Genomic DNA, 24,816 nt, shown 5'->3' on the forward strand with positions numbered 1-24,816 from the left:
AGAGTTTGTTGTATCAGATGATGCTGGTGGTGTATTTGCTAATAATGCTAATATCAGATTAGTTAATTATGGTATGATGGCATTGTTTAGTTCAATTAAGCTTGAAACTAGTGGTGGTAGGACAATTGAATATATAGATCACTGTCATCCTAATCCATTGATGTATAAGTTATTAACTAGTATTGGTGATGAATATGAGAGTGGTTTTGTTAGAAATCAACGCAATAGAGATAGTCAACTTAAAGGTGACCATATTGCTGCAGAACGAGGTCATATGTATATGATGATTAAGATGAGTGATCTATTTGGTTTCGTAAATGATTTAGAAAAGACTATATACGGCTTAGGGTTTAAACAAATATTAAAAAGAAATAATAATGATAGAGCTCTATTTAGAGTTAATGTTGGGGCTGATACAGTTTTTAATGATAGTAATATCCATATTAGAGATATATCATGGTGTGTGCCCAGTATTGATCCTAGTAATGACAATAGAATTATTGTGCAAAAGGGTTTAAGTAAAAAGAATAATGTAGACTCTAGTTATTATGAAAGAAAGACATTTTATAAGAATGTACCCAATGCTACTAACTTTCTGTTTGATCTGGGTATGGAAAGTGGTATGAAAAGACCACAATATACAATAGTTGGTTTTGAAAATTATAATGTTAATGAACAAACTCATGATGCAAGTACATTTCATATAATGAATGTTACTGAATGTTATTGTATGATTGGTAGCGAGTTTTATCCTGAGGATAGAATGAATATTAATTATGGTGCTAATATTTATATTGAGGCTTTCAAAGAGATTGTTAGCTTTAATAAAGATTACAATGGGCTACCACATAATATAAAACCATATATAAACCATAGAACAATCAAAAGTAGTTATAGAATATATGTATTTGATACTAGATATCAAAGTGATCATATAGGTCCAAAACCAATACAACTTAATTTTAAATTTAGTGCTGCAGTTGCAGATGTTATTTGTCATGCATTAGTATTAACTAGAAAGGTTATTAGCGTTAAGACATTATAGTGGTAATATTAATATAAGAGGAGCTATTACTTCAGAAGGTACTAAAATGTTGAAGGGTAAATGTGTTAAATGTAAGAGAAATAAGTCAATGACTGTTAGTGATGCAACAATAGAAGCTGAGGGACTGAAAGATTTCTTTAAAAGTGTTGGTAGAGCTACGATTAACTTTGGAAAGAAGGTTGCTAATAATCCAGTAAGAGCTTTAGAAATAGCAAGTAAAATAGGAAGTGCGGCTGCATCTAGAAACCCAAGAGCTGCTTTATCAGCCACACCTGATTTAATTAAATTTGCAACTATTTATGAAGGTATAAAGGTAGTACAAAAAGGAAGAGGGTTATATTTAGGTATTAAGAAAGGATATTTAATTATATTAGAGTTTAAATATAACTATGGGTATGGGTATAACTAAGACTAAGACTAGCTCATATATAATCTATCTGCGAAACAGGTTCCCTGATCGGTGTAACCGCTAGCGGATATATTTTAATATTAACATTATTATTACTAAATACATTATTATAACTAAACACTAACAACTTTAGTTTAAAAAAACACTCAGCTCGTTTTTCTTGTCAACGGAGTTGCGGCTTCGCCGATTCTTCTTATAGTCCTTATATATCTTAACTAATTCATTATACTCATCATTATCTATTTTATTAACATTCATTGATTTAGTATATAGTCTATTAAACTTATCACTAAACTGTTTACTTAAAATATACATTTGTGAATACTTTATAATTTTATTTCTTTTTTTAGTATTAATTGTTTTGATAATGAACCACAAACAGTTGCTGTAGCAAAAGCTGTTGGTATAGAATAAGGTAATCATATACCTGTTAATGCAACTGCTGTTGATGTTGCAGTTGTTGCTATAGATGATAATACTATTTCTGTTATCTCAGCTACGTTAAAATTAACTCTTATATCTACTTAACTTCTTATTATAGTTATTAGTTTCTGTTTCATAATACTTTCCAATATCTTTTATAATGTTAATGTTGTTGTTAAATTTATTATTGGCTTGAATCTTTTCACTTGTCAACTGTTCATTGGATGTTGCAGCATTGCTGATCTGTTTCTCAGCCGCTTCGCGGACTAATCGTTCTGATACTGATGACAAATCTGGATATAGTAATCTTTCACTCGGTGCTGTTGGATTGCTCATTTTCAATAGTAAAAAATCTTTCTATTTCTTTCATTATATCTTCCTGTTTAAAACCATAATGCATCTCATGTCTTGCTTGCTCTTTATTATTAACTAACGTACTTTGTAAAAGTGTAGCAATTATATATTGTACTATAAATTTTCTAAGAGATTTATTGTATTCTTTCATTTCTCTTAGACCGTTAGTAAACATATCATCTAAATGTATGTTAGTAATATTTTGATTAAACTTATTATTATCAAATTCTTGATTTAATTGATCATATTTAGAGATAGTATCAGCAGCAACCTTATTACAAAAGTTAACAGTATTTGTGACTTCATTTGCCGATTGAATAAATTCATTAATTAGTTCAACATTAACTCGTGTTTCATTTAGTTGTAATGTTTTAGTTGAAACTTTATCAAAGTCGCCCTTTCTTAGTTCAGTTATGTTTCTACTTAAAATGTCTATTTTTTTAAGAATAGGATAATACGTTATTGTCACAATACTCTTTATTAACAACATCTTTTCCATCTGTCGGAGGATGTACATTTGTAATTTTATAGGTATCTTTCAGGTCAATATTATCATTATCTTCTAAGAATAATTGACGGGCCTTACTTGGTGATAGACTAATATTTGATGATACTTGTTTAGCCTCATTGAATCTAATTCTTGTCATCTTTATACTTATTTACGGAAAGATTTGAATCTACCTTGTAGCTGACCGTAGGTCTGTCCAGCTTGCTGGCTTATCAGGGAATCTGCTTCGCAGATGACCGGAGGTCTATATTTAATGATTCTAAAACTTTATTATTAGATTCAAAGAAAGTCAAACTCGGATTTTAATAGTTTCTGTTCATAATACTTACCTTCTATTATCTCTCCATTCATATCTTCTATCTTATAAGTTGGTGGTTGTGTTTTTATAATCTCATTAACTTTAACCAACTCTCTATTCCAATTAGAAGTGTATCCCTTAGAGAAGATATTACGTTTATCTGCATTTCTAACATAATCACCAACTTTAAGTTAAGGTTTATTATTCCTGTAAATGAATGAGAATTTAACCCTATCGGGATTATTAGAAGCATCAACAGGTGTCATATTAATTGTTGAATGAATGTTATTGTTATATGTTATGACTGCATCATTAAATATATTTACCCAATTACCATCACCATTGATGATAATTGGATTATTAATTATGTGTAATAATGTTCTATTAAATCTCTCTATAAACACAGCCTTTAAATCACTATAAGTAGAATATAGTTTTGTTTCATATTCTTTAAGTAAAGATTTAAATGTTTTATTGTAAAACTCACTACCTCTATCTACCCATAACTTTTCTGGTTTTCTAGGTTGAGAGCCACCTTGTGGATGTTCACTTAATACTATTTTAAAACCATTAGTTATAGATAAACCAGATTTGTTCTTTAATGGAATAGCCCATGCATATTTTGTGAATATATCTATAACTGTTAATATAAAATTATGATTATTATTGTATTTACTTAGAGATGACTTATCAATTAAATCAGCTGACCATGTTTCATCTTTATATAGTGGTATTATTCTTTCTCTTCTAAACTTTGTTATTTGGGGACTGAATACTTCTTTAGCTAATAGTTGTTGTTTTCCACATTTTTTATGGATGTAGTCATGGCTTCACCTATCAACGAAGTTGTGAGCTTGCTCATTTACCATAGATAAAAACAACATTATCTAGTTGCTCTTGATTAATAATATTCATAGATAATAGTTGCTTAGATATATCTAGCATTACATCATATAATTCATCATGACCAGCTATTGTTTCTAATATGAATAATTCTAATCTTTCTATTAAACCATTGACGAAGTCACATCTACGCTGATTTAAATGGCAACTTCGTTGATCTGCGAAGCAGGTTCCCTGATTGTTGGGGTCAGTCTTAGCAAGACCACTAGCTTTAACTTCTTCTTCTTCTTCTTCATTAGTATCATAAACAGTGGATTCACTACTAAAGGAATCTCTTCTCGGTGATGCGATACTAATTGATAATCTTCTTATAACTTTCGATCTATTACTTTTAGTATCCTCTCTTTGTTTATAACCAATATCCCTTAGAAATTGCTTTATTTTGTTTTCATCACATTTTATGTCTCTTGCTGTCACATTTTTATTAGTGATAAACATAAGGAAACCTTTAGTGAAATCATAGTTGTTATTTCTTAATTTTATACCATTTGGTGTTATATGAGTGGGCACATTACTAATTGTAAACTCATTTTCATTTGTCTAATCGTAATTGAATATTCGTTAGTTTTCTCATATCTGCTAGAATATCAAGCATCTCGTTACTTAGTTTAAACAACCTGCCCTCTCGACCTGGTAATGTGATAGGCTCTCTGACAGAGAACCCGCTTTGTTGAACGGGAGAGAACTCTAAAGCTTTCAATGCATTTGTGTTGTCTTCTATCCGTAAACCGGTCTCACCGATCTGCGCAGCAGTTTCACCAATCCGGGAAGCGGTTTCACCGATTGCTTCCTTTGTTTGTGTTTGGTCAGCTTGTAGTATTTCACTATTAGTATTTAAAGTTTTAGTTAGAGGATCAAATAACTCTTCTTTTTCACCATAATATTCTTGTTGTTTTAATTAATCTTCTAATCTATTTCTTCTGTTTAGTTTTTGTAGTTTACTTAATTCTATGAGTTTATCTAGCCTTGTCATTTTATAAAAATAATTATTACAGTTCATTATATAATCTAATAGCGGCTTCAATAAACTTTCTATCTTCCTTAATTGTTAATTCTTAAATATTGTTTATCAGTGCTCGGTTTACCAGAGTCCGTCGGTTTGCCACAGACGAAGTCTGTTCGCAGATTTTATTTAATAAATCTCTTTTGAATAAATACATGTTCTCATCTAGGGGATAACTTTTTATATTATTTACATAAAATCTTTTATCTTCAAAATTACTTAAACTCCTTTTACTTATCTTAATTGTGGTCATACAACTTCCCACTTCTTGAATCCTACTTTCCTCTACTATCCTTCCCTAATCCTTTCTATTATCTATTAGAGAATTATAATATTCCTCGTGCTTTCCATTACTTTTTTTTATTCCTTTCCCTTTTGCGCCATAGTTCTTTATACTATATGTTTTGGGTTTTAATACAATAAATTCTTCTATTATTTTACACTCTAGGTCGTGTTTAAACTTTCCAGGGACTTTGTTATTTGTTTTTATAGGATCATCTAGATTAGATAAGTCCATGTGCTCGTTGTCAACATTACTTCTACTATAACTTGAAATAAAACTGTCCGTGTCTATATAGTGAAGGTTGATGTCTTCTAGCGATGGTTTCAGTACATCATAATAAAATTTATACATACGGAGTTTACTTAACTCCAATACAGTAGAGCCTAGATATATGGGTTTATCATATTGTGTTTCCTTTTTATAGAATTCTATTAGAGTATAGTTTTCATATCTAATTACATCTTTACATGTTGGTTTACAAACAGCTTTAGGTATTTCATAATCATTAGTTAGGATCTTGGCTTCTAGATACTTTAACGGATTCTCACAACTTTTACCAAACAATGTGTTATTCATTAACTTCAATATATCTTTCTCAGGCTCAGTTTTAGCTTCTGCTCTCATTTTAGTATTAAGTTCAATATAGTCTCTATTTATATAATCTTGTTTAAATTTAATTATTCTATGGACTTTAGTAACCTTTATACCCATCCTAACAAAAAACTTTAACATTCGATAGAGTATTGGATATTCATATTTATTATTGTGATCTAATATTAGTTTCTCTCTTTTTGAAGAAATTGAAGGTCTTTGTTTGTATCCTAGTTCATTATTCTCTACTTCTTTTCTTTGGGGTAGTAGTTGGAAGTTGCTAGTTCGCTCTTTACATTCATTAGTATATTCTAAATCACAGATAAACCAATAGCCGTAATCACTATCATCTGAAGTATTTAATACTTTGTCTAGAGTTGCGTTGGAGTACTCAAAATCTTTATAAGGTAGCTTTTGCATTAGTGCAGAACCGTATACGTTATTAGCACCGATGTACAATATGGATCTTTGATCATGCTCTGCCATTAGTGAAACCGCTTCGTGGATCTGCAAAGCAGGTTCCCTGATAGATCTTTGACTCTGACTTCCAATATACCTATGACCCATAACACCACATATGCCACCTCTCATTGCACTAATGAAGTCTTTTAGTATTTGCTCATCTTGTATTGTGTCTAATTCAACTTTGCTTTGTTTTAGGAAACAATCGAAGCTGTAGCCCGGTAGAATAATATAATGTAGAGGATTGAGTTAATATGTATTCATGTTTAGTTTAACAAATAGATTGAAGCAGTGTCCTAAAATGAATATATCATTTTTCATATATTCTAATGTTAATTCTTTACCTGTTTTATTACTATTAGAATTATTAAAATCATCTACTTCATCTTGGGTTGGTAACTTAGTTGTTAGTGATGATCTAAAGTATTGAATTGATAGATTGCCCAATTTATTATTATAGCTATTCTCATCTTTAAGGTATTCATAAGGATATAATGTTTTATTTTTTATGTTGTAAACCTTTGCTATTTAATCAAGAGACATTGTCAAGAAAATGTAACTATCTATAAACTTTAATATGCCCACTCTAAACTTTTTAGCTTTACCATTAGTACTAGGCAAGATATCATTTCTTCTCCTGCTATTTTTCTGTTTAAATATCTCATTAAATAATAGATTGAAGTCATAGCCTTTTCCATTATGAAATATTACTGGAATGAAGGTTTGTTGTTTATAGTTTAAGTTACAAATATTAAATGCCTCTATATCTACCTGTTTGGTGACAGTGATCTCTAACTGTATTAACACAGTTTCTATTACAAATGTGACATATATCATTAGCATCATGATACATTTTATCTTCTTCTGTAAAAAGCATTGCTTTGTTTATCTTAATGCTATGTTTTGTTTCTATTTCTAATTAATCTCTAACATAATCTTTGATGCAGTCTGGACCAAAGTATGATTGGTGTAACTGCTTCGCTGATTGGTGTAACCACTTCGTGTTTATTAGAATTGTTAAAATCATCTACTTCATCTTGGGTTGGTAACTTAGTTGTTAGTGATGATCTAAAGTATTGAATTGATAGATTGCCCAGTTTAATATTATAGCTATTCTCATCTTTAAGGTATTCATAAGGATATAATGTTTTATTTTTTATGTTGTAAACCTTTGCATTTTAATCAAGAGACATTGTCAAGAAAATGTAACTATCTATAAACTTTAATATGCCCACTCTAAACAGTTTAGCTTTACCATTAGTACTAGGCAAGATATCATTTCTTCTCCTGCTATTTTTCTGTTTAAATATCTCATTAAATAATAGATTGAAGTCATAGCCTTTTCCATTATGAAATATTACTGGAATGAAGGTTTGTTGTTTATAGTTTAAGTTACAAATATTAAATGCCTCTATATCTACCTGTTTGGTGAGAGTGATCTCTAACTGTATTAACACAGTTTTTATTACAAATGTGACATATATCATTAGCATCATGATACATTTTATCTTCTTCTGTAAATAGCATTGCTTTGTTTATCTTAATGCTATGTTTTGTTTCTATTTCTAATTAATCTCTAACATAATCTTTGATGCAGTCTGGACCAAAGTATGATTGGTGTAACAGCTTCGCTGATTGGTGTAACCACTTCGTGGATCTGCTATATACTTCATCTTTGCTATGCCAACTATAACCAATAGCAATAGGTACTTGTTCAGATATCTTATATGTATTGCTACCAATCTTTTCATCTGTTCTTTTCATGTAACATTCAATATCACAAAATATAACATTATTCACTTCTTGTTGTTTATGTTGATTCTTGAATTTAATTTGTTTTAATTTAGGGCAAAGAATCTTTGGTTTGATTTGGACAAAGCATTCATGAGTTTCATATTTATATTGAGAGCTAAACCAATAGGTATAATTATCACAAAACCAGAATTTTGCATGTTTGGTATTGGGTCTTTCTACTAATACTTCTACATTTTTAATTAGAGCACAGTGTTCATTCCATGCTAGTATTCTTACATTATGTCTACCTTTTACAAAGTTAGAACATTTCTCTAAGCATTCTACTTTTGCTATGTTACTATCTTGAGTAGGTCTGTAAAACCAAATATTGATATTATATTTTTTTTGGATTTTTGTTATATAATCATATGCAGTTTCATTATATTCCCAGTCATCGACTAGATTATTAATATACTTATTTTCTCTAGTTGCATCTTGGGTCACAGGATATAATGCGGCTGTAATACATAATCTTAAGCAATTAAATTTGCTACTTTTAATATTTAAAATAGCTTTCGATCCAGTTATTAGATTTGATGGTAGTTCAACATATAATCCTAATGATGGTTTAGTTCTTTCTTTTTTTTGGCTGAATGTCAGTTATTCCAAGAAACTCATAATCATAGCCATAACCCTCATATGTTTCTCTAGTATTATCTAGCCATTGGTTTAGATCAAGTCGATGATCTTTAGTCATATATTCATCAGTTCTAAAGTTTATAAGAGTTGTCTTAGTCTCTTCTTCTCCTCTCTTCTTATATAAGCAATTGGCCGTAACTTTATATTTATATGATTTAAGTGGTTTAAACCCATCTAATATGTAATCTATAGGTTCATAAATATCATTAATATAACTACCCGGCTTAGTAATATTTAGCTGTCTTTGATTAAAGCTTGATTTAATAGTATAATTATCTGCGAAGCAGGTTCCCTGATTAGCGAAGCTTGGATCAGTTGAGATAACACTTTCTCTCATGTGTTTATTCATGTGAGTTGGTAGACCTATCTGATTTTTAAACCCAGCATGGTTCAGTTTTAGTTTCAGTTTCAGTTTCAGTTTCAGTTTCAGTTTTAATAATATCCTTAGTTTTAATAATATCCTTAGTTTTAGTCTTAGTTTTAATAATATAATAATCTTCATCCGAATTATACACCTTCTCCAAGATTTCCTCTTCATCAGACTCAAACATTTTCTCCAATAGTTCCTTATGTTTGAGATCGTACGATTGATGCGTGTATAAACTCTTCTTCGATTCAAAGGATTAAATACAGACGTCGCAAAAGTTTATGACACTAGTATTAGTTGATTGAGACATGATGTATTTATTTCGGGAATATTTTGGAAAAAATGCAATGAGTGTAAAAATAAGTCTTGGAAAGAATGTTGTAATAATTGTAAAGAATTAGAATATTCTTGTTATGTGTGTAAAATTATGGTTAAAGTGAAAGATTATATAGAACATTTGGGATATCATTATTCTGATCCTGATCAATATCTAACATGTAGTATGTGTAATGTTTATAAACATTAATCGTTATACAGATTTAGAAATAGGAAATGTAGACTATGTATTTATCTTCATAGATATAGATATGGTCATACTAGAAATCAATTCAGAGAGCATGTTTATAAGTGTTATATTCAAATAAGCTAATTCTTCTGTGATGTAGTTTTTGTTTTTATTGATTTTTTGATTGAATATAGAGCTAATATATAGTAGTGAGAAAAATGGGGGTATAAGCAAGTAGTAGATATATAGAGTAGTTGGTTTTTTTCGAGTTTCTGAGGTTTGTCTTTGTTGTTATTTTGTCTTTTTCAAAAAAAATCTGATTTTTGAACCCCATTTTCTTCTTATTTGACCTTATTATCTAATCTGAATAAGGATAACAATTAAGTTTAAAATGTGGTGAGCGGGGTGCAATTATCACATTCAAACGCACATTAGCGAGCCTTTTTGTTGTGACAAATTAGTTCGAGAAATTCTGGCCTTCGACCTTAGTTGTGCAGTCAAGTCCCTTTAAAAATGGGTCAGTCGCTCTTCTCCAAAATATGAGCAAACGGAATATAAACAAAAAACTGTTGCGCAAGAGCTTTTGATGAAGCAGTTTCCTCCCCCACTTACAAATTTAAATATTCGTTTTGTCAATAGATTGTTTCTAAATAGGTCAACATCAGGTCAGGTTATTACTTACAAATTACGAAAATTTAAATTACTGGGGTGTTAAGATAACAGTTCCAAAAGAAGTAAAGCAGGTCAAAATTACCCAAACAATTTTACCTGTATTTTTGACCAGGTCACGCTCCATAAGTGTGAAATCATAAAGATCTCTGAGATCCTCAAAATTACTGAGTTTGTAAGCATCGAACCAGTCAGGAGATGTGGTCCAATCAATTTTGTTGTAAAGATCAATATTTAGAATTCCATTTTCGCCACCTGTCAAGTTGTCATAAGTATTACTTGTTGGTGGAGATACACTTGAACAATTGCTCTCGTCAGATAAATCCAAGCAGTCGTTGATTCCTGAAAAAGAGGAAAAAGAGGAAACAGGAGGACTTATTCAAACAAGAGGAAAATTCAAACAAATTATTCTGTTTGGCCCTCCACGCTCTGTTTTTTAAGACTCCAATTGCAAATTATAGGTTTCTATATAGCACGTTACTACGTAAACAAGCAATATGTGATGTTAGATTTCTTAAAAGTTGTTGGTGCGGCAGAACAGATTCTCAAATTCTTCAAAGTCATACTAGGTCATATATGATTCTTGGTAACCATAAAAGGTCCTATGCAACTTTCAGTAAATGTACCAGGCTATAAATATTTTTTGCGGCAATTGTTTCTATTTGCCCCAAAAATTAATTCCCTGGTTATTGACAAAAAGTTTCTTACTGCTCACACCTCTTTCGTAGCAAAAGAAGTGTATTTCTACAGCGTAGAATTTGTATTCAGTTGAGCTAGCCTTGCGAAATCCTTTATTAAATTATGTGACTTGAGAAATTTGATTTTCCTCCCAGTCACGGAATCAGCAGGAAAATTGCAGATTTAAAAAGTTCATAAGATTTAAAAGTTCATATTTTTAAAACAAAATTGAGCTGAACTGAATTTCACCATGTTTGAACAAAATTTGGATTCTGAAAATGTGTTGAAACTTTTCACTGCTTTTACAACTACCTAACGAAGTAGAATAAGAATTGCAGTGAACATAGTGAAGGCAACAAAAAATTAAGTGCCTTTTTTCTAAGTTAAATTCATTAAAAATTAAGATAAACCATACAAACAGGATTTTGAAGCGGAGTTAGAATAGAAGTCTAATCCACAGTTTTCAGAGAATGCTATTAAACTTCACACTGAATTAACAGCATTATTGAAGAAAGTTCAATTCCTCGACCGCTTTGACAACTAAGAGATACAGACACTTAAAATTTTCTGGATATATTTTGCCTCGGCCCCAAGCTTAGTCGTTTTTGCTTTTACTATCCCCGCTCCCGAGTCATGTTCTAATTTTTACACAGTAGGGTGTCATATAAAAATACATAATTTGGAAGTGGGGACCTAAAAACCACATGGAGACAGAACGGATCCAATTTTCGCAGCGTTGTTTTCAACGATAAAACCACCGATCAATTTTTCTTAAAGTTCAAATTGAAATATTTCAGCATTGACATTAATCTTTGGCCTATTTTAAAAATTGAAACTATCAGTAGATCCACCATTTCCCATGAGTTGCTTCACCACTATCACATCCGATCATGGGATTACAAATGGCTATATAAGTAATTCGCCGAGTGATCGAGGGGACTTGATATGAAACTATCACAACCGAACATCGGACAAGAGCAGGAAGAATAAAGAGCCTTGAGTATTGGGTAAGATGGCATTGGGTAGAATGGCAGCTACGGTAAAATTGCAGGTTATGTAAAATGGCATTGCGTAAAACAGCATTGGGTAAAATGGCATTTGGTAAAATGGCAGGTTGGGCAAAATGGCATTGGGTAAAACGTTTTTGAATAAAATGACAGGTTGAGTAAAATGGCAGGTACGGTAAAATTGCAGGTTGGATAGAATGACATTGGGTAAAATAGCATTGGGTAAAATATCATTGGGTAAAATGGCAGGTTGGGTAAAATGGCAGGTTGGGAAAAATGGCAATGGGTAAAATGGCATTGGGTAAAATGGCATTGGGCAAAATTGCATTGGGTAAAACGAGTAAAAATCGATTGCATGACTACTTGACCTATTATCTGGATTCAATTTTAGTTTAAATTTAATGGTGCTATAGCTTAGAGGTGCGATGTGATCGGTATTTCAGCCCCCTGCCTGCACGAAGTTTTTTGTGTGAGGATAAGCTATTACTTAACCACAGCTTCATGTGGAACATAGCATGGTCGATCTCGGCTGCAAAGATAGTAACACGTGACAGCTTCAGATGCAATATAGTGACTATAGTCGCCAAAAACAGCATTCCTGCTCACATAATGAACTCTCTGTATCGCGGAGAATAAAAGAAATTGACAGCTGAGGACAGGCTTCCATTAACGAACCGCAAACTAAAAAGACTAATTCTGCTCCGCTGCAATTACCCACAAACAAAAATTTTTTGGCAAAAAAATAATCATAAATTTAAGGTGTGCTTGGTTGGGGAAATCATGGTTCAAATCATTTCTATGTTCAGTCAATTCTCAGAAAGTTTTCTTGCGATCAACCTTGTGCCCACAAATCACCATGGCGCCCACGCAATTGAGTATTTGCTTTTAATTTGTTCCCAGAAACCCTCACAATCGGGTCTTCAAAATTTCTTCAAAATTTCTTCAAAATCAACCCACACAATCGGGTTGAACAGAAGAAATGAGCATTGTCCCCACTCATTGGGTGACAAACAAGTTCGCGCACAGCAATAACTGGGCAACTAAAATTGGGTGAGTCAATACTGTAAAATAACTATTGTGGGGCTGAAGGTGTTGTCGCAGGAATGAGTCTCATAACAGGGGATCTCTGGCGATCAGCAGTGTGGCTGAACCTCTCATTAAAGTCACTGAGACTCCTTGCGATAATCGATTGTAGGCAACTGATAAACCAGCTGGTTGAAAGTTTCGGTTATCGGCAAGCAAGGCTACACGTTTCAAAGTTTTGCGGACCAAATCTGAGAAGCCCCCGTAAGATTCAAACGCGAGTGGTACAAACTGGATACCTATTTCGGCACATTTTTGGGCTTATTGTTCATATTTCCTATCTTCAGCATTTGTCAGAGCAAAACCACACCTCCTCGCCGCATCTGAAATTAGACTGCGCTGCAGTGGGGAAGTTATGGTTACGTCTAACGCAGATGGTTGTCCCGCTGACCAGCTGGGCAAGTATATGTCTCCTGGCCTTGAGTTATTATCTGGAATCAAATTTTTCTGTTCGCAGACGGGTGATAAGTTTGCGGTCGAGCAAGCAGCAAATACTCTATCCCTCACTCTGTCGTGCCGCGATATCATATCCCCCCGACCATGACAGCTTAAAGCGTGATCACCCAGCTTGTCCAGTCTGCCGTTTTGACAGTAAGGGCACTCCCGTTCCTCAATGTATAACGGAACACCAATCCGGTACTTCAATGCGGCTCTGAATTCATTTGGCTGAAGGTGAAGGCCCAGACTAGGGATTGGAGGTGCGGAAAGCCAGGCACCAGATTGAGGCAACGTTAGTGAAAGCAAACGAGCTTTCTCCCGGTTTGAAGTCTGATTACCAAGAAGGTCAGAAAAAGCAGCATCGTCAAGTGCCTCCTGAATCTTGTGTTGCGTATATTGGCTAATTTCTAGATTCTTCAGTTCTTCCACTGTTTCTTTGAAAATTTGATTGTCTGTAATTTTCTCACCGGTTATTTGTTCCACTAAAGCGTCTGCCTGCGATACTGACCCAACAATTGCCGCTTTCAATTGGTCAATTGCTTGTCTAACTCCAACGCCAGATTTGCTTATTGGTAGACAAGCCTGCTTCCAAGCGTTGTCACTTATAAGGGTGCCTAACATATTCTCAAATGTTGTTCTCTGAAGCTTCTCAAAATCCTGCAAAATAACAGAGGATTCGTCAGATGGAGTGTTACATCGCAGGGAATATACCATCTTTGGGGCACCAAGACAGCTTCGAAGAATTCCAAGCGCACAATGTGGGTCGTCTAGGTACGCCAAGTTATCGAGCAGTTTTTCCATTTTGTTGACTCTTTTTCTCAAAGATGCAGCAACAAAACTGGGATTGCCGATGGCAGCGCCTAAGATCTCAAGTCCTTCTTTGCTATTTCTTTTTACTCTGTTATCTATAGCGTTTAGATCAACGGGTGAGCAAAGCTCACATTTTTCTATTCTGAGCTCTAAACCGCATCCTTCACCCAAATTTGTCAACAAATTCAATGCTGTGCAAAGTTGTTGGTGGGTACCAGCAAGGATGCCATCATCCAAATACCAGTTATGCTGTACTAGATTTGATAATTTTGTTTCAATTTCTTTAATGATTGGACACAGAGCTAGTGAAAGCAAAAGCGGCCCCAAAGGATCCCCTTGTTGGACTCCCGATTGGCTACTTAAGTATGTGTTGTTAAAATACAAATGACTGTGTTGTGAGTAGCAAAAAGTCGCAAAAGGGGCAACACTAGGTAAGAATTTTGCGACTGCTTCCAAAATCTTGCTTCTTTTTACCGAATTGAAGGCATTTTTGAAATCAATCTGCAATATTCCGGAATCTTTTGACCTTTGCAGTTTTTCAAAGGAAACTCTTGTTGCATGTACTATACCCTCAGCACCACCCTTGACTGCTACCCCCAATTGTTTTGTGTTAAAGAGATCAGCAGCATCTGAATTCGCTTCACGAGCTATGCATTTAGCAATAGGACGTCGAGTGACTTCCCCAACAGCGATAGGACGGACCCCACCTTTCAATTTTTTCAATGCAGTTATTGTTGCACTACATAGTATAGGAGCAACGAATTCGGGAAGCTGACCCCTGCTAGCTAAGTTGACAAATTTTGTTAAACTAGTGATTGCTCGCTTTGATTGATCAGGGGCACCGCAGTTTACTGCATGCAGCAGATGCTCGGGATACATTTTTGACGGCCCAGCTGCAGTAAATTTGGAGAACGACTCGATTTGGAAGAATACTGATGCCTCGTCAAATTGATATGCGTTCGTGTTAGCATCTTGATCAAATTGGTGGTCAGGTTGCTTTTCCTTAGGGTGGAGCTTTTTAAGCTCATTCAACGTTGCAGCATTGTCAGGTTCGACGCCGTCAGAAGACAGAACTTTCGCTGCCCTCCGAAACTGCCCCTGCAGACAAAGAGATTTCACGCGGCTTGCTAAGGCGTCTATTGACTCTTTGCTAGTTTTATTTGACTGCTTCAGTGAGGCCGCCTCGTACCACAGTGCAGCATAATCACCTGATTTCCATCGCTCAAGTTTGCTCAACAACTGTTTCTCTTGCTGCTGCTTGTGTTTCTTGCCCCCACGATTAGACGCGCGTAGAACACATTTGCTAATTGCAAAGAGTTTTTTCCAATTTTCTATCGATTGCGCGTGTGAAATGCAAGCATCGATAACGGGTGTTAGTAATTCTGACCATCTCACCCGAAACTTTACAGGAATGAACCTTAGGGTAGGGATGTGCTTACTGCTGATGGTTTCGAGATCTGGGAGTTCCTTTAGATTTATATCTGTTGTAGCTAGATTTGGTGAACTCGCGGATTGCACAATCTCGTCTATTCGCTTCGCTAAATCGCGTGGTATCTTTTTCACTTTAGACATTAAAGGCGTAAATTGCGAGTAGGCCCATATTGATTTGGAGCACACCATCTCATCGAAGTTTGGCCCCCACTGGTCATATCTAATTTTAGTTTTTCCAAGATGATGTTCGATAACAGATATCTGGTACAGTTTATCCTTTTTGTTGGGGTAGAAAAGTGTTGTTTTGGGGGGCACTTGAAAGCGGGAAGCGTTGTCATCAATTATTAATTTATTCATTTGCTGAGTCAGTCCCGAAGATAAATTGAATTGTTTTGCCCCCTGACTAAGCTCAGTAGTATTGTTAGTCTCAGCTAACGAAACCTTCTTGCTTTCTCTAGTTTTCATAACTGTAAACATTGAATGCGCAATTGCCTATCAAGTTTTTTTATCCCACCAGATAAAAAAATACAAGGGCGGGGGTCGTTTTGGTTAGATCTCACCGGTTTGAGGTCCACACAAGCTGCTGAAGAACCACTACATAATTGATTTGCTCACGTGCACATTGCTTCTGATATGATAACAGCCAAAAAAAGTTGGTGGGGGATCAATCTAGGGTGCTCAAGATTCGGTGTAAAATTTGTTTCTATTTTCGTCTTGCTTGTTGAAATCAAGAGAGCAACTTGAACGCACGTGCATTTAAAAGCTCCAAGATTGATCAAAAATTGATAAAAGCACCAAAAATTGATATAAGAGATGTCGGCTGGCTGAAGCCAGCTAATGTGATGTATGCTTTCTTAAACTGCTAACGCGAGGGACTCAAAGTTAGACAGACATCTAGTTAAAAAATCTTGGTACATTGGAACATGATGACGAACTTCAATGACATCACGTGCGACACTCTTAGATTTTTTTTTCATTTCCATCTCTCTGCTAAAGCAAGATAGAAAAATTGTAATTTTCAAATCAATTTTGAAAAATTGGATTTGTTTTTCAGTAAATATTTGAAAAAGCTTTTCGAAGTAAAATTTTAAAATGGTGTTTAAAACACTTTTTGTTAAAATTGTAAACATATTACCATCGCATCTGTCCACAATAGACAGACAATCTTGACCATCCTCACACCAGAATAGACTTTGATCGTCGCAATCTGATTGGTTGATGTAGTATGCAGTCCCCAATTGGCCCTTCCTGAGTTTGAGCAAGTCAGCGTTGACTATATTTACTAAAGTGGGTAAATCCTGGAAAAAGAAAATCCTTTTTGTGAATTGATTAAAAACCAAAACCTGTAAATTATAAAAACGATTTGGTTAAAGTTCCATGCTGGAACTTTATTAGCCAAACAAACGTTTTTTTTTTTGTAAATTAGAACAATTTAAGGTTCTGTTACATTTTGCTTAAATTTGCCCTTCGACTTTTCTTTTCTATTCAATTGACTTACAAAAAAGTTATGCCCAACTTTTGAAAGGGGAGGCAAACTGATTACAGTGGTACTCGAAGTGCAGAAGATGAAAATCTATAACGTGCATTCTTCATATTCTCCGTCAATCTATCACAGACTGAGAAGACTCTATTCTCTTTTGAATAAGGCATGCTACACTTTTTTAGTCAGTCTTCTGATAGTTTGTACACTATATGTATATCCCTGACTCCGGCGTATTTTGTATATTTTGCCGTTATAGTTGGCGTTCTCCTTCAATGTTTTCTTGAGTCGATTAGTGGTGTAGATTTATGTAAGTCTATTTCGCGCGCAGAAATAAGTAGCTTTCTCTGTAGAACGCTTAAGGCTGTAAAGAGAACCCAAATTGTGTCTAACTTAGAAGGAATCAATTTCCTAAGAATTTACATTTCAATAAACGTCAAAAAGATTTGTAAACTATCGAAAAAATGGAGCCGCGAACTTGTTACCTTTTGGTCGTGCCAGAAGTTGGTAGAATAGGTACAAAACGTGACCCTAGTAGAACTCACCCCCAATTTCTCCACCCTTCTCCAATGCCAGAATAAACTAAGTTTTTCATCAAAAAATTAGTCTTATATCGAACACTGACGCTGAGAGAAAAAGAGTAGGGCTTAACAGTTTTGTAGAAGAAATATCTGTAAACAATCGAACACTTCTCCTTTTTTAACTACCTTACATTTTCACTAAAAAGCTTTACAACACTGAAAACACATTTTAAAAAGAAATTCGGCAATTGGAGAAAAGTTAGTTTTTTGTCAATTTAAAAGATGCCTAAATATATTTTTTTAATGATAACCAATTAGTTCTAAACATGTTAAGTATTTTTGCGTTTATACGTCTACATGACTGTGCGATTTGATTTGTTTATTTTTCAGATATCAGTTATCAGTTTCCTTTTCTCAAGCCACTCAATTATCATGGCTGTGTAAGTAACTATCAGAACTATTATGCTCACTGTTCAAAAATGGGTTAAACCGTTTCCGCTGCAAGTTTGCGAAAAGATTATGTTTCTGAATCTTTCTTGAAATGTCGTTCATTCTTTTTTAAACAGATAAACTCTTTTTTTTGTGATTTCATGCGGTTAGTTTTAGAAATCATCATCGATTATCAGCCATTGAAGTTTGGTGCTCAACATTATTGAATAAAAATGAAATTAAAACAAATGTAAACACATTTTCTTGAATTAAAAATATCTATTTCTTCTTTTATTTAACCATTCTAGAAATGTGTTTTTAAGACAGGACAAATCCGATTCGGTTACTCGCATTTTCAGTGGCCTGTTCTTGATCTATATGGCTACGCTTTCTTCAACTTTCTTTTTTTGAAGTACACCATTGTATACATTCAAGAATGGGAGCGCTTTTGACGTCTTTGCATAAGCTTAAAATAACGTGGGAGCTTAATTATTAAAACTTGTCTGACAGGAAAAGAACTTTTTGGTAGTTGGTCGGACCAGAGTTTGACGCAATTTCTGTCAATTTCCCGAATTTCATGCTTTATTTTATTGGTTTTGTTAACGAGGTCTTGGGTTGGGGTGCATAACTTTGCATTATCAGAACATTACATAAAATTGAGCCCCGTACAGCACGTTTCTTGAAAATTTTTCAACAAACTTTCCTTCAAAATGTCAGAGCCTTACCGGCGCAGTTGTTAAATAGTTTGCAGATAAATCTTCGTCACGAGTTCTATATGCAATGGTAAATGAAGCAACAATTTACCGCAAATCAACCATTATGATTTCATGCTTTCTTTCAACGAGAGAAGTTTGTAAACAAACCCTGTAATAGCTTCTGCCTTCCAGCTTCCGACTGGAGACTCTGTTCATGTTGCAGATGGACACAGCTGGGAATTCGAGAGAAGTGTCGGTTGCAATGTCAACAGCCACTGTCGTTCCGTAGGCCTCGAACTGTTTGGCAAGAAAGTAGAGCACTGTCAGGAACCCAGCCCAGCAAACGATGTTGGCCACTAGCCAGAACTTGGGTAGGATGCGACCTATGAACAGAAAATTTTAGCCTGGGTTCAAACCTGTAGGTCTCAAACACAGAAAACGCCGAAAGCAAACCAAGCTCTCTCCTAATTTAACATTTTGACTATCAAGGACGAACACACATATCTTGGTAACTTTTTCCGCTCAACCTCGGCCATTTCGCTCTCATTCAAATTTTTTGAAGTGCTGATTATTTCGATCATAAAAATCTGAGGGCGGTTGTCAATTTCTCTCGGCGGTCTTGTAATTTTGGGGACAATTCTACACAGATCTTGTATTGTTGTATACTTGTATGTATCTTGCAATGCTTTGAGATTATCGACTATTACAAAAATTACAATAATGTGTAAACCATAATGTTCCGACCACGCTCATCCACATTCTCAGTTTAATTGTCTACCAAATGAAAAAAGAAGGGATAGAAAACTTTTAAAAAATGAAATATTTTTCAAAAAAAAACTCGTGTAAGAATACAAATTGCGTCCAAAAACTCAATGTAGAAAAGTCTAATAACAAAGTCTAAATAGCGTCAGATAAAACCTAAACAAAAAAATAACTAGTGCATTTTTCACCCACTAGAAAAACTTTTGGAACCGGCCTTAATGAGTTTCGGTAACAAGTAAACAAAAAAACAACAAAAACGGCTAGCTTAAAAATTTTGCTCAAATTTTTGAAAACCATTGGTTCCAAAGTAATAACACCCATTAGATTTGAGCTGAAATCATTGAATGCGCTGTAATAGGACCAGTTATAACACCATTAGATAAGACATTGGGTCCAGTCTTTATTACGTTTTTTTCATACGACTACAAAAAAACAACAGATACAGAAAAAAACTAAAATCATGTTTGCGAGAAAAGGGCGTTGAAGCCGTTATAACCATAATTTTTCCCAAAGAAAAGAAGTGGTTGGTCGCGCGTTTTTGAAAGCCAATAAATTTTTATATGACTATTCATTATTACGGCTAGTTAACAAGTAGAGAAAAAAAGCAAAGATATAAATATCGTTTGTATTTTTCTAAAACAATCAATTTAAAGATCAAGAAAAACTTTAAAAGTAAATTATCATTAAGAAAAGATTTGTTTTCTCCTCTGAGAGAGCTTTTTTATCAGAAAATGCCCTACCTTTACAACAAAAACGTTATGTACAGATAAAATTGAAAAAAAAAGAAAAAAAACTTTTTCCGAAAAGCAGCGTCGAAGCCGTTAACACCATAATAAAATTAATTAAATCATTTTGCCTGCCTTCGTTGCCATAAACATGGTAAGTGACCTGTAAATTTTGAGACTAACTAACAAACAGAACAAAAAGAATGGATGAAGAATTAAAAATTTCTTTTACATTTCTTGAAAAAATTATATTTAAGTTTATGAAAAGCATAAGCTAACAACTAAAGCCAGTAAACCAGCTCAAATTTTCATACAAAAAAATGATTCAGACTTCCTTCTCTTCAGCATTTTCCATAAGACTACAAAAAAACGGCAATTAAAAACCAAATTGAAAAAACGCATCAACCTCTAGAAAACTGCGTTGAAGCCGTTGAAACCATAATCTATGCCTTCGGAAATTATCATATGTTAAATTGTTCCTAATTTTTGAACACCAATAACGTGGTAAAGGATATATCAATAATTTGGTAATGTGACAAAAACAAAATGACAATCTGAAAAATTGGCAAATAACCAAAAATCAAAATTATATGTTTAGCTAGTAGCATCAAAGCCAGAAAACAGTTACATAAAGCGTAAAGCTGCAATCGAATTTATACTTTAACTCAGTAGAATAAGCATTCTGTTGTTGCTTAAATTAAACTACAAGTTGACCAAAAACAGGAAAACCAGAGGCAAGGCTCTATAATTAATTTTTTATTTTGAAAACAAATGATTTTAAAAGTAAAAACGACTATAAGCTTTTGACAAAAAAACAACATATGTCAGTTTTTTTGACCAATTGGACCTGTCAATTGCTAGACTTGAGTTGAAGTGTTCTGTTCTGTGATAAAGATGAAACAGCGATTTTTTAAGAAAAGAAAACAGCCACTGAATACAATCCAGAATCTTTAGAACTTCACAATATTTAGGTTTTTAGAATTTTACAGTCAGAGCAGAACTAGCCCTGCTAATACTGTTCGTTCACTGCAATCATGCATGGGTAGCCATTGTAGTGTATATCAATAATTTGCCAAAAAACTCATATATCAAGGAAAAATCATGCTGCTTGTGTAATTATCGAGTTATCTTAGCTAAAAACCGGCGAAATTTCAGACCCTAAAAAATTTCAGAGGGAGCATAGAAGTAAAGTAGCCCTGGAGTTGAAGAAAATTGAGTCAGCAGCCTTTTGCTTTTCACTTCCGGCAAATTAAAGCAAAAATGACCGAAGAAGATTTTTTCCTGTAATTTTTGTTGCAAAAACACAATTTTTGTTGCATAAAAAAACTTTTGAATTATGTGGCAACCACATTAGCCAAAAGTTTAGATGAAAGTTTCATCAACCCCCATCTAATTTTAGAAAACAAACCGCCATCACTTTTTGAAAAATTTTTGAAAACATTTTAGCAAAACTGACAAAAAATGTGGTCAAAACGTTTGCAAAAATAATGCGAATAAAACAACGGAAATCCGAAATTTTGAAGCCCGTTAATTACCTGTGAAAAAGGAGAAAAGAAATCAGTTTAACTCCGTATTCTACGTTGGAGGGGCTTTCTATCCATAACAACTCTCTACGATGGTTATATCGATCGACCAAATTTGACTGAAGAATAAAGCATAGCCGGACTCTGTAAAATGCGAAATTAAAAAAAAATCTTTTTTATTCTATATTCTACTCTGATAGAGCTTTCTAATGATACCAGTCTATAATCTCATCGATGATTATATCAATTGGCCTAAATTGACTGAACAAAAAACCAATTTCGGTATATATTTACCTAAGAGTAATTTTTTTGGTATATATTTCGGGTATATATAGAGTATATATTTAGAGTATATATTTCGAGTATATTTTAGAGTATATATTTCGAGTATAAATTTCGAGTATATATTTAGAGTAAATATTTCGAGTATATATATACTCTCTTAATATATAGAGTATATATGAAGAGTATATATTTCGGTATATATCCCCACTAAAGAGGGTTGGAACAGTTTCATGTTTAATAACATTATCACAAACTTTTTTTCTTTTCTATAAAAGTGTGTTTTTGTTTTTTTATATTTGTAAACCAAATATTAAGTTTGAATAGGGTGAAATTGCTATCGGTGAAACAAAGAATATTATAGAGAATAATTAGGTTTACTCAAAACTATCCAATACTATCAAATCAAGTGAATCAGAGAAATTTTTCGTTCACACAATATCATAATAAGAAAAGTGGAACACCTTGAGGTAAAAATCTCCAACTCTGATGGAAAAGTGAAACAAAATACTTTGAAAATTGAACCATCTTACCACCCAGTCTTTGGAGTGCTGTACCACTGATTTGCCATGTTAATCATTACTGTACAAAAACTAATTGAAGCATAAATCTTTGTGTCAGTCTGTCCATACTCCATGAAGAAACATCTCAGCATAACCTAAGCTGAGAGTCCGTTCGGGCCCCTTGTACCTTTTCGCAGCCTCAATTTCATTTTTTTTACAACTCAGCACAGAAAGTTTCACATTTCTCTCATCATTAGACTCTTCATACAAAAACAAAGAAATTTGTGAAAATTTCAAATATAATTCACATGCATGAGTTTTATAAAACAACAACACACTCAAAAGCTATTCTAGCCCCCACCTTTGACTAGGCGGAGGTGGAAGTTGGAATGAGGTGACGGTCGACGTGGGTTTTGGAATAAGTTGTGACTGAATTGCAGGCTCAATGGTCTTCATAAGTTGTGTATTTCAGAACTTGGTTAAATGTTGTTTCAATTATTGTGTTTTTATCGTTTGGATGACATCGGAAATTAGAATTGAATTTTTAAAAGGAAGAGTTTGTGATCAATCAATGTAACGAGCCCTTAATGCTAGCCCTCACGCTCAATAAAACACCATTAGCGCGTGGAGTTGTTGCCCTGGACTCCGAGAGGAACTCATCATGGATAAGCTTTACGTCACGAAAAATGGTCTAACCAGGTGGATCATGCTGTTGCTGCAAAAAAGCAAATTGTCGGAGTGCTCCTATTGCAATCAAGAGTCAGCTGAACCCTATTTAATAGCACACCTCAATGCAAAGGTTCATGAAGCATCAATCAAATCAGACCAGTTTTGTACCATCTACCATTCTAACCTTGAACGGCATTATGCCCGAGATCACAAGGAAATAACCGTGACGGATGATCACGAGACGGTGTTGGTCAATTTGAATCTAATTCTTAATACATTCAGTCAAGTCAAGTCAGTCTTCACTGTTTTAGTGTGATTATTATTTTGTTGTAAATTTGATATAGTTTTTTGTTTATTGTTGCATCACACTATCATTTACTACATTTCATTTCGTTTGGTTACGTTTTGCTGCTTTACATTTTGTTTACGATCAACCCACGAGGTATGTGTGCCAAAAAAAAATTTTTTTTACACTGTGAATAAATTTTATTACTTTTATTACACTTTGGTCGTCTCCGTTACTTGTTAGTTTGCTCCAATGCCTGTACTATTATTAAATTATGCACTGTTTTGTAAATAGTGATGACACATCGCATAGCATCATCTTACTTAGTCGCGTGATATCATCATAATACTCTTTACTATCAAAAGTTGAAAGTGTGACTCAAAAAAAATCACTGCAAAATTAAATCTGAACAAAGTTGCGTTCATCACATCAGACGATCCCCTCGATAGTGTCTTTGAAGTCTCTGAAAGCATCAAATCGTCAAAAACAAACCTTCATTTAGCTGACCTGGGAACCTATACAAGCACAGCAGTCTCAACTCAGTCAAGTGACTCAAAATTTTTAGTGACAACTTGATGAACTAGAATGACGGACAAATTCATCGGTAGTTGACGTTCTTTCAGAACTATTTCATTGATCATTGAGTAATATAGATTCATCTGCAAAATAAAAGTTTTCCGGAGTTTGTTTCATGTCAAGATAAAGAGAGAGAGAGAGTGAGAGAGAGAGAGAGAGAGGGGTAGAGAAAGAGCGAGAGAGAGCGAAAGAGTGTGTGTGTGTGTGAGAGAGAGAGATAGAGAGAGGGAGAGAGCTAGAGAGAGATGAAAAAAATCATATATATATATATATATGTATATATATATATATATATATATATATATATATATATATATATATATATATATATATATATGTATATATATATAAATATCAAGAGTGAATTAAGGAGGGAGTTAAATTGCGTTTAAGAAAGATTTAACTTCTTTGATCTCTTGAAAGCAATGTTTTCCAGATGCGGTTTCTGGTTATTGGAGATTGAAACCTGAGAAACTCCATACTGGAGGCCGGGGAATTTCTTCAGCAGTATAGATGTAATTTTATTCTGTTGATTTATCTGCAGAACGCATCATGAAGGGTTTGATGGTCGTTGCTGTAATTCTTTGTTGCTTCTTGTACAAAATTGTACAAAAAGCAAACAAGTACACAAATGTCTTTAAAATTGTTGGGGAAAGCGACGTTCT

At 33.8% G+C, this 24,816-nt stretch overlaps 1 protein-coding gene across 1 annotated transcript in view; it reads right to left on the bottom strand.

Annotated features, from left to right (window-relative positions):
- Nucleotides 1-24,816, bottom strand: part of LOC142354661 (epithelial sodium channel subunit alpha-like) — a 58,008-nt gene that overhangs the window by 18,851 nt on the left and 14,341 nt on the right. The window contains exons 3-5 of the mRNA XM_075407015.1: nt 18,994-19,208; nt 16,836-16,998; nt 10,353-10,595 (exon numbers count right to left, since the gene is read on the bottom strand). Coding sequence (XP_075263130.1) covers nt 10,353-10,595; nt 16,836-16,998; nt 18,994-19,208 — 621 coding nt within the window. The remainder of the gene's footprint in view (nt 1-10,352; nt 10,596-16,835; nt 16,999-18,993; nt 19,209-24,816) is intronic.

Source organism: Convolutriloba macropyga, chromosome 15 (assembly GCF_964194025.1).
Source record: "Convolutriloba macropyga chromosome 15, txConMacr16.3, whole genome shotgun sequence".
Lineage (NCBI taxonomy): Eukaryota > Metazoa > Xenacoelomorpha > Acoela > Convolutidae > Convolutriloba > Convolutriloba macropyga.